General features: G+C 47.4%; 1 protein-coding gene across 1 annotated transcript in view; it reads right to left on the reverse strand.

Moving 5' to 3' along the window:
• Positions 1-11,200, reverse strand: part of LOC135828604 (uncharacterized) — a 90,776-nt gene that overhangs the window by 16,456 nt on the left and 63,120 nt on the right. The window contains exons 39-52 of the mRNA XM_065341033.1: positions 10,857-10,970; positions 10,413-10,494; positions 9,411-9,527; positions 8,359-8,525; positions 7,735-7,904; positions 7,307-7,379; positions 6,145-6,345; positions 5,631-5,804; positions 5,056-5,154; positions 3,029-3,280; positions 2,293-2,371; positions 1,578-1,780; positions 903-1,162; positions 390-531 (exon numbers count right to left, since the gene is read on the reverse strand). Of these exons, the coding sequence (XP_065197105.1) occupies positions 390-531; positions 903-1,162; positions 1,578-1,780; positions 2,293-2,371; positions 3,029-3,280; positions 5,056-5,154; positions 5,631-5,804; positions 6,145-6,345; positions 7,307-7,379; positions 7,735-7,904; positions 8,359-8,525; positions 9,411-9,527; positions 10,413-10,494; positions 10,857-10,970 (2,133 nt within the window). The remainder of the gene's footprint in view (positions 1-389; positions 532-902; positions 1,163-1,577; positions 1,781-2,292; positions 2,372-3,028; positions 3,281-5,055; positions 5,155-5,630; positions 5,805-6,144; positions 6,346-7,306; positions 7,380-7,734; positions 7,905-8,358; positions 8,526-9,410; positions 9,528-10,412; positions 10,495-10,856; positions 10,971-11,200) is intronic.

Below are 11,200 nucleotides of genomic sequence, written 5' to 3' on the forward strand. Positions count from 1 at the left end.
TGGTACCTGTACCCCAGTAATTCCCATCGCATCATTCCGGCATGTACTAGTATTAGAGACGTGTACTTTTATATTTTAGATCCACTCTCAACATGTACTACAATTGGAGACGTACTGGTATTGGAGACGTGTACGTTTAATGGGGAAAATACGGTACCCCATCCCGATTTTAAAAGTATGGGAGAAACGCAGGGATTATAATTATGGATGTATGGATGCATGGATGTCTGGGATGCATGGATGCAGGGTTGCATGGATGCATGGATGGATGTTTGGATTTATAGAGGTATGGATGCATGGATATATGGAAGCATGAAAGATGTATGGCTGACATTGGCTGTATGGATTTATGGATGTATGGATGCATGAATGCATGGGCATTGGCTTACAGCTTTGAGTTCAGCCACCAGAGCACTCTGCTTGTTGGCTAGCAGCTGCAACTGTGCGTCCATGTCCTCGTCGGACTGCAGCTGATGGTCGATGGCCGTTGAAGCCGGGAGGCCGTTGTCTTCCACCTCCTTGATATGTTTGCTGTGCAGGAACAAAAAAATAACCGCAATTTAAGCCAAGTTCAGTTGGACTGATAATGTGCTTATGTCCTACACGGCTCCAGCCCAGAGCGGTGGGCCCGTACAATTACTTCATTGGAACATGCTCAGCCATCATCCCAAGCTCCACTGATACCACCCAACAGAGTAGAAAATATTTTGAAGGAAAGGACCAAAATCTTACTTGTTATCCATAGTTTGTGTCCAGCACTAACACTTATTTTGGTCCTTTCCTTTAAATTTAATACTTGGCTCTCCATCCGAGTCTTAGAGAAGGAATAGCTATAATTATATTATACAGAGATAGAGTAAGAAAAGTGTTTAAAACAGGCAGTTTGTACTGCTTTCACTCACTCTCTTAGCTCGCCTATATCAGCCTTGCGCTGTGCCGCGAGGCTGAGTCGGGCCTGGTCCAGGCGGCGCGCTTTCTCCGCTTCCAACTCGTCGGTGGCCTGCTCCAGCTTCTCGGTATGCCTCATGACGATGGCCTGGATTTGTTGCGGGTCAGTGACGCCTTCAAGCTCTGCGTGCATGTCTTTCATGGCCGCCTCGATCAGAGCTTCCTTCTGTTTCTCAATGTCTTCAATCACCTCGTCAAACGCGGCAAGCTCAGTCTGTGGCAAAGAGAAAGAAAGGTTCAATCCATTCATTCTAAAGTGGCAAAAGCAAAGTTTTTACGCCAATAGACTTATGTCTCTTATCGGGGCTGTCTAGGACCGGACACTGCATGCCCAGAACTTGGAAATGTTCCTAACTCCAAATCACTGTGACCGGTAGTCAGGGTTGTTCTGTGTAACTCCAAATCACGTACATTTTGATGGGGAAGGGCTAGAGATCTGGGATATGACATCACTATTTCCCCACAAAAGTGGCAAAAGAGTAGTAATATTACCACTGGAACTCATCCCCAGGGTGCCCGGTAGATCGAGGTGCCCGTAACTTGGAGGTCCGGATAAAAGAGATATGAGTGTAGCTGCAAATATGAACAGCAGTCCATGCATTCTGCCAGTAACGCGTTACTGTGATTACCTGAAGGAGTTTCTTTTCCAGCTGCGTCACCTCCAGGGTGTGTTTCTCGGCCAGCGTACGAATCTTGTCCTGTTCCTGGCTGGTGTAAGTGCTTGATCCCGCCGTTGTTGCAGCTGCTGCGTCCGCCGACTCTGGATCGGCTGGAGCAGCGAAAGCGCCTGCTACAGTGACTGGATCTTGTGTGCCATCTCCAAGTCTTGCGACTATACAGGGGAGCAGGCCAAACAACAACAGGATGTTACGCATGTAACATTATGGTATATGCTCCCCGCCCTTACGCACTGACACTTGTCTAAGCCAGCTGTTATTAAAGAAACGTCATGAATGTGGTCCCTGGTACACAAATTCAGCATTGTTTACATCAGTGTAGTGGAGTGAGCAGTTCCTCCACAGGTAAACATCCTGTCCGGAGTGCATATTGACGGCCCCCGACTTCCAAGCCGCTTGAACACTGGAAGTTACGCCAATGCTGCTGAACACGTGCAAACTGTTTTCGGCATTCAGACATACTTCAACCATGCATCTTTTACATACGTTGCTCCATTTAACCAAAGGTCTAGAGCAAAACAACTCCCTAGAATGTGAAAACAAAGTCATGAAGTAATCGTTCTGGAGGAAGTGGCATGTTGAAAGGCAACTTGTATCGTATCATGGCTGGCAATGAAACCCATGCAATTGGTGCTGGCATGTTTGAGGCCAGGACATTGTAGCTCACCAGAACCTGCGGTTGTTGGCATCACTCCAGCTTGCAGTGACGAAGCTGATTGCTGTTTAGCATCTGTGACTAGCTGCGACTGGAATGAAATGCAGAAAACAAGGAGATATTGTTCATAACAGCATGATATCTGGCAAGGAATATGCAGAAGTGAAAGCTGACAGTACACTGGTTGTTGAGGAGACAAGCGCAGTTCTTAAAGTATACAATGTGCTGCCGGGGTGGACTCAGTTCAGACTATTGCACTTGAATGCCACAACCACCACCACCACCCAGAGTCTTTCTCACGAGAGCGTATTGATGGGAGTAGGTGACTGGCGATGACACAGTGGCAAAACAAATACAACCACCCCAACACGAGTAGCTGGAAGCTACATAGAACTGCAGCTTTAAGTTCATACTGAGAGCACGAGAGAGAGAGAGAGAGAGAGAGAGAGAGAGAGAGAGAGAGAGAGAGAGAGAGAGAGAGAGAGAGAGAGAGACAGAGAGAGAGAGAGAGAGGCAGAGAGACAGAGAGGCAGAGAGACAGAGAGACAGAGAGACAGAGAGAGAGAGAGAGAGAGAGAGACAGACAGAGAGACACAGAGAGAGAGAGAGAGAGAGAGAGAGAGAGAGAGAGAGAGAGAGGGAGAGCGAGAGAGAGAGAGAGTTGCGGCAGCTCATGCATTCATTCGTGCACCCATACACATGCACAACACCCATTCCAGCTTGGACATGTAGCCACTACCCCACATACCCATTTCTGCTGTTGTGCTGGGTCACCGCGTGCTGCGAGGGATGTCGCCGTAACGGAACTCGGTAGTTGTTTCATCGACGACGACCTGCCCAGCTGTCCTTGCAGCCGCTTGCCCTGGAGCAGAGCAAGGGATGCCGATGACAGAGTTGTCAGACCTACGCCAGCAGCAGCACCCTGGGTTGCCATGACAGCCGGAGCGCCGAGGCCACGCTTTCGCACCAAGTCGATGAGCTCCTCCAGCAGAGCTGTAACCTGATCATCATCAGCGAGAAGAGTAGAAGAAGAAAACATGGGTAAGTTTAAAAAGTACAAAACTCGGATGTTGAACCAATAGTAATGTTGTACATGTGGCTGCGCTCGCATTCTGGTTGTTTTGGGTGCCTTCTTCTTGAGACTCTCTTTGGAGCAACAACAATAATCTGTTCTCTGAGTGTGGCGTACGTGTGATATAAGAGATATCGAGAGTAATCGGAAGGGCTATCGTCGAGGCACAACCCCCCCCCCCCCCCGACGACAGTAATATGTAAAGAGAAAAGGACCTATACGTTACTTGTTATGACTAGCAGTCCACCAAGGTAATCTCCTTGTCAGTTTTGTGCCTTATTCTCGTTACCTTGGTGGGCTATTAGTCATAACGAGTACTTCGGCAACTTATACTTAACTTATAGGTCCTTTTCTCTTTCCAAGTAAAGTACAGTTTTAAATCAATGTCCACTATCTTCAACTTTACAGGATGTAAGTTGCGTGGAATGTGAAAGTTTGGCGCAGCCAAATATACTCCGAAAATTCATTGAAGTACTGTCGCGGCCAAAGAAATCCAAACCGCGAGTCCAAAGCAGCACCGCATTTCCATTTCAATTACATCATGCACAGTGAAGAAAGGCAAAAGGACATATGGAAACGAGTTAAGAGTAACTCTCCACCACTGTAACTAGATACTATATACAGTCAGAAAGTGCAACAACTAGGCACAAAACTGACACAGTACTGAGACATTCGACGTCCTGACACCTAGCTTCAACACATCTCCGTAGCGCTAACCGACAGCCTTCCAACTCGGAAGGTTCAAGGTTATGGACAGACCAAAGAGGGGAAGTGTAATAATCGATCCAAGGGCCACGGGGGGGGGGGGGGGGGGGAGAGCCATGGCCCTGATTTCGGCACGTGGGTCGGCTTTCTTCGGCCACGACTGTATAATGCACCATGAACACCGTATGCTGGTAGAGGCGACGGTTTCAAATAGGAAATAGGTTGCAAACCGGAACGGACTCAATATTCACTTTCTCTCTTGGTATTTTGATTAGAAAACATATGTCACAGTGAGACTACGATGTGTTATACTCCGAGCCAAAATTTCATGGCTCTGCGATGACCAGAAGCGCCATATCAAGCAGGTGAGTTTTTGACGTGTTGCTTCGCACTGCGACTTGAGTTTTACGACTTTCGAAAAATCAACTTCTTGTCGCAGGTAAACAGCGGCTCGCCTCTCGACAATAAAGCACCGCATACCAATCAAAACTAATGGAAGCACACACAAGGCTTATTGTTACTCTGTACTGGCCGTCGTGGAGCGATAGCAATTACCTAATTTCAGACCCAGAGTGAATTTGACGGGCACTCTAAAACGTGTCCGGTTTGGAGCCACCTCTGATTTGAACTTTTTTGAAGCGAAAAATTGGGCAACTTGGAGGCAATGGGTCAACACAAAGGAGTGGCTCAGTTCGATTGACTCTGGCCCCAGAGCAAACTTCAACATGCCAGTTTCCTTCCACAAACATATTTCGAGTGAAAAATCAACGTTGATGATCGTTTTGGGTCTATACAAATTTGGCTGTCAAAACGTTCCGGTATCGAGCCGTCTCCTCTACACTGGGATAAGTGTGTCGGGGGATAAGCAGTTCAGTCGTAATCCCAGCATACTCACACACATCACTCATAAGTCCCATTTTTGGCCATGTACAATGGGAAAATGTGAACTCATTGGGAAGCTAGAGTAATTCCATTGTGCCCGGGTGATTGGTACGTACCCGACTGATAGCGGCGTCGGACACTTGATCCACCCTGAAGAGAGACGTGCTGAGGACGTCGTAGGACAGTGGGCGCATGCGATTACCAGCAAGTACAGCCTGTTGTTGTAGCACAGTACGGGGGGAAAAGAGAGAGTGCCGAGATATGAGCAAGCGTGCGGGTTGTACAAAGATATGATGCGAGAGGAAAGAAGTGTTACGTATGATGTCATGATTACTATGTATGACATCATGATTATTACGTATGACGTCATGAGTCCTTTTAGCACATGCGTGCACATTCTTTCTGTGATCTTGTTGGTTCAAAGACTCTTACTGACCTTCATCTTTATCTCTGTCTAAAATGTCTACCTGTCTACCCTGGATGCTGCGTGTTGTAATTACGGTACATTACATTGGTACTGTGCATGCTGAGTAAGACAGGGGTAGGACATAACAAGAAGCTAGAGAGAAGTATTGAGCATAGGATTGTACGAATTTTACATGCACATCAACAGACGATCTTTGCAGGCAGACAAACAGTTTCTGTTCACAGCAAGGCTAGCAGTGTGAATGATAGCCCAGTGATTCTCTACCTTGGCTTCTTGGTAGCAGAGCTCAGACCTGAGGCGCAGACATTCCAACTTCTCCATCAGTTCATCCAGCACTTTCTTTCTCTGGGAACCTTGATCGACCAGCTCACCGAAGATGGAGTCCATGGTTGCATAGTGACGCTGCGCCAATGCATTGCGTGAGTTAGGGTTGAGATCCTGGGTAGTACAATGCCCACATGAATATGACAGCAGTAGAACATCTGGCTGAGTTACGCTTCAATCTTAGGTTTGTCAGGCCGTCACATTCATAATGATATCACCCCTCTCTTCACTCGTGCAAAACAATCATGATTGGCATTAGATTCAGGCTGAGTTTGCCTCATCCGTAGGCCACCACTCTCGAAGATTAAGTGGTGCGAAAGCAGGTGCTAAGGTCACGCATGCAAAGCAGCCATCATAAAAGTAGATTTTAGTACACGCCAGTGGTTCTCCCAGCAAGGATGCGATTTTGAACTATCCATGACACCGTTGAACTGCACGTTTTTTTTCACTGTACCTTGCTTGCTTCCTCGAAGCTTCTCATCTCCTTCTGCATGTCCTCTACGCGTTTGCTGAACAGCTCCTCCAGACGGGTGTACGCCGAGTGGAACGAAGAGTGTGCGTGCGTTTCGGCTGGGTCACACTCCACGAGCAGGGTCATAGCCTCGGCATCCAGCCTGGTTGCAAGTTCCACTTGTGCGGATTGGCGGCGATGATCCTACGCAGGGGATTAATGCGCAGCAAACGGAAATAGTCAAAGCTAGGGAATCGATAGGCTGAGTGTGTGATGAAACTTATATTATGTTGGTCTGATTTGCTTCTCCTCAGGGGAAGAATAGAGAGGGGCAGATAAAGAGGGAGACGGAAAGAGAAACCGATAATAGAGTGTGCACTTGCGCCATTTCTGGTGTATAAGAGTGATCATTCCTTTACACTCCATTATCATCATTATCACCCTCTATTGATGAGCTCCGGCAGAGAGCGAAACAGCTGTCTAGAGGCATCGAAAAATATTATCTCTCAACGGAAGTGTCCTTGCTGGTGTCTGTATGGTTCGGCTGAGAGCGCGTGGTTGTGATGAGTTGGGAATGCAATAAACTGAACATATTGCCGAAAGCTCTGTCGCAATATTTAGTCATACATAGGTAGGTCAAACAATTCTCAGAATGATCTCTGCTTGGACTAAGACAGTACCGATGGCCTCTGGTTCGAGTCCTGGCAATGAAAGTAAATTTTCACTTCGGACTTTGTCCCTTTTCAATCCATCAAAAAATAAATTTCACGGTTCGCGTGAGACTCGGCTGGAAGCCGAGTTTTCCGCATCCGCCGTGGGAACGCCACCACCCTCTAGGATCAAAGGCGCAGATGCAGCGCCTAAACGGTGGGAGGTGAGTAGATCAGACCCACCACCAAGTGGTCAAAGACCGAAATCCCATTAGCTGCATCCATGTTACCCTCGTGCCAGGCCACGAGTTCCCAATTAACTGTGGGTCGCAGCACGGCTGGAAAAATTCCTTCCGCTTCCAAGCAGGACTTGAACCTGGTACCCTCTGTTTCTCAATCATGGTCTTAGACCATCCCACTATGCCTGCCTGCCTTCAATCCATCAAACTTATGGATAATTTCAAAATGTAATGTTGGCTTTCGTAAGCTCGTCACAAATTGCTCTCTGAGTTTACCTCGTCCGCTTGGAGTTCTTTCAGCCGTTGAATGGCTCTTCCAGACTTGAATGTTTCCATGTGCTCTGTCAGTCTGTATACAGTACACACAAAGTCAGCCACCATAGTTGAAGATATTTACAACATCTACACAGCCCACCAATGAACCATGATGATAAGACAGAAAAGAGAAATGGTTATTATTTGAAATGAATTTCTCCAGGCTTCACAGTCAAAAGCAATGTTTAGATGATATGAAGCAAACAAGCTAACAAGCACACATGCAAGAACCCAGAGAAATCCGTGCACACACGCATGCACTCACGCACACACACACGCACACACGCATGCATGCGCCTGCGCGCACGCACATACGCACGCGCACATGCACGCACACATGCACCGACACACACGCACAGTGGGCAATGAAACCAGTCAGACGGCCATACCTTTCCAAGACGCTGGCATAGTCGATGACATTGCCCTGATTGACCAGCCTTGTTGGATACAGAAGCAGGTTCATGACGGTATTAACCAGACCAAACACTTCCTCCTCTGCTGATCTCTGCTGACGATGGCTACTGCTGCGCTGTACGAGTTCAACTTCAAATAGTTGCATCTACAGCAGAGAATGAACGCACACATCTCTCAATCCCATTACCACTAAGCTACGGAAAATGTGCTCGACCACAGCAGTCGTATACATGCAGCAAGTGTTGACGAGATTATCACATGTGCTTGGTCTGACCAAGCGTGTTGCACGAGAGGAGCATATCAGGGGTGTTAAATTCACAGGGTACGGTCATTACCATAATGACTTTTGTGTGTCCCACGCCCAGCGTATACTGTATTGTTCGGAGTATAAGCCGCACTGGACTATACGCTGCACGCCCCATTTTTGCCACGAAATCAGACATTCACCCAATTTATCACTGTTAATTTGACCATCAGAGTATAAGCCGCAACCCCTTTTTTGGGGTGCATTTTGAGTGTCCAAAATGCAGTTTATACTCTGGAAAATACGGTAGTTCAAAATAGTGACCAGCAAACCCAAACTACCACCAAGAACGTACCTTTGCTTGTGAGGCAGGGGGCATCAGTGGACGTACGGCAGCAGCCGCAGTGACCGGGATCACCTGTGCCGTTTCCATGTCGATGCGAGCACCGATGATCAGGCCTCTCTCCTTTGTGCTCGGATCCACGGCCTCCACGCCCAGTGCGATGGGCATCATACCCGTTCCTATGTGGTAGATACACAGATACACACATGCACGCACGCACGCACGCACGCACGCACGCACGCACACACACACACGCACACACACACACACACACACACACACACACACAGATGCACGCACGCATGCACATACACACATGCACACACACAGACACACACACAGGAAGACGAACACACACACACACACACACACACACGCACGCATGCACACACGCACATAGATAACGACACAGGAACAAGCATGACGACGTTTTACTTTGTCGAACATTTCGTAATCCCCCCAGGCACGTGAGACGAGTGACGAAACTGAGCCCTGCTGGTCGTTGTAGCTTCCCCCACCTCGCCCCACTTAATGCCACCCGCTATGCCATCACTTGCTTGCATGCTGTGCTGCATCAAATTGGCCATGTAGATTCTAGGAAAAAAAGAAATACTCCTCCACTCAATACACAACATGCATAGTCATCCTGAGTCCAATCAGAAGCATTTGAGCTTCTGCGGTATTTCTCTGCTGCAAGCCTCACTCGATATGGAAACAATTACATGAGAAACTTCAAACTCAATGGAAACTGTCAGGGATATACAGCCTGAAAAGTGGAAAAAACGCCAACCCTACCGAATACTAGACCCTTCGACTTTGCTTGTCATGAATAACAGTCTGACTGAGGTTGATCCCCGGGGGGGGGAGGGAAAATACAGTCATAGTGGTGGCTGAACTATACTAAGGAACATTTCTACATGAAAATATGCACGGCGTAGGCTAAAACGCGGAACCCCTGGTTTGGCACCAGGTAGTACCATAGATAGGTTCAACAGCTGAACGAGTGAGTGAACTCAGACCCGGCAACAAGGCCTTCTTCGTTCACGACTCTACCCGAGACTTACCGTCGGGGTTCTCCGTGGTGCCGCACAGTGGCGCTAGCCCTCCAGTGACTGGGTTCTTGTGAGCACCCACGATGGGTACCTCCATACCCGTGCCAGCTGGGTCCGTGATCTCAGTACCTGTCAGCACGGAGAAAAGGGAGAAGAAGGAGACACTAATCATTACAGAGTATCATAAGCATTTTTCACAGTAAAAGGTGGGGGAGGTAGTGTCTGCGTGTGTCTGTGTGTGTGTGTGTGGGGGCATGGCAGGATCGCGAGATGACAAGAGAAAGGGAAATGATCACCATTTGAATAGTATGGACTCGGATGGAGAGCCAAGGATTAATTTATAGAAAAGAAAAAAAAAGAAAAGAAAAAGGTGGTATTAGTGGACATTATAGCGTAACTTGTAGTTCCTCGGTCCTTTTTATTTTCAATAAATTTGAATAGTAGTGAGGCAAATGAATTTCGAGCAATCCCACTAGTATTATGCATCCCTCTGGTCATAACTCATCATGGTCCACCATTTTGTGCCTTCTTTTCAGCCTCAACATGCATTTGAGAGGAACAGCATCATTCAAGCCAATGTGGAAGAGTAAGGGATGGTACATCCGTCAATGCCCACGCTATGTTAGATGTAACAAAATGTGCGAACTGAAAATTTCTCCGTGTCCCAGTTGAAACTAGCCAGTGAAAGCCAGATGCAACATGGTGTATCCAGTACAGACTGTCTGCTATTGAGTGGTGCTCACATCATTGTCATGTGACTATCCATGTAGTGGTGCAGAAAGTGATCATGGCATGTGTAGAGTGGAACCAACATGGCCGACGTCATGTGACCCATAGATACAGGGTTGTGTGGAGTTGGAACCAACATGGCCGACATCATGTGACCCATGCCATGGATGCAAGGGTTGGGTGGAGTTGAAACCAACATGGCTGTCCTGTTTGGTCATGTGATAGATGTGAAACGACTAACTAATAAGCAATGCCAGTGATTGCTTGTGTGTGCATACTACCTACCTAGCAACAGTGGAAGCAGTCGTCCAGTCTGTCCATATTCCATCATACCAGGACAGCCACCATGCTCAACTACACTTGACATCTATGCAATACACACAGGTACACACAGGTACACACAGGTACACACAGGTACACACAAACACACGAACATACACACACACATATGCACACGCACGCACGCACGCACACACACACACATACATCCCCGCACATATATGCACACACACACACACAGACACACACGCAAAACCAGTGTACATTGCGTATATTGACCCAAATGTATTCACAGAACACACGAACACACAAACACACACCAAACATCAGAAAACAGGTACGAACTCCTGTACCAACTATAACTCATCACAGCCAGAATATATATATCTCTTTGAACTGTAAGAGAAATCATCAACAACACCAATGTACCAACAGAAAACTGTAACTGACCTCTTGCTTGCGTCGTCGATAACGGTGGAACTGTGAGAGCATGTAGCCAGTGGTGGCAGCGCGTCGTTTGTTCAACTGTTCAATTCTGTCCTTGAGTGGCATTGATGACGATGCCTAAAGCATACAGCAAAGGTTTGTGGCAACGGCAAGCAAAACAAACATGCTCACACGTACGCCTAGTCAGCTTACTGCTTAACATCCAAATCATTTAATCATGCTTTGCAAACCCTCTGGGTGATGTAAACGCACTCTATTATCTCTTATAAGCAACGGGTCATCGTGAGAATAAAGGTGTGTGAGCTATACTACTGGTCAAAGCTTTTAAGCAGGTGAGGTGTTCCACT

The sequence above is a fragment of the Sycon ciliatum genome, chromosome 12, assembly GCF_964019385.1.
Source record: "Sycon ciliatum chromosome 12, ocSycCili1.1, whole genome shotgun sequence".
In the NCBI taxonomy this organism is placed as follows: domain Eukaryota; kingdom Metazoa; phylum Porifera; class Calcarea; order Leucosolenida; family Sycettidae; genus Sycon; species Sycon ciliatum.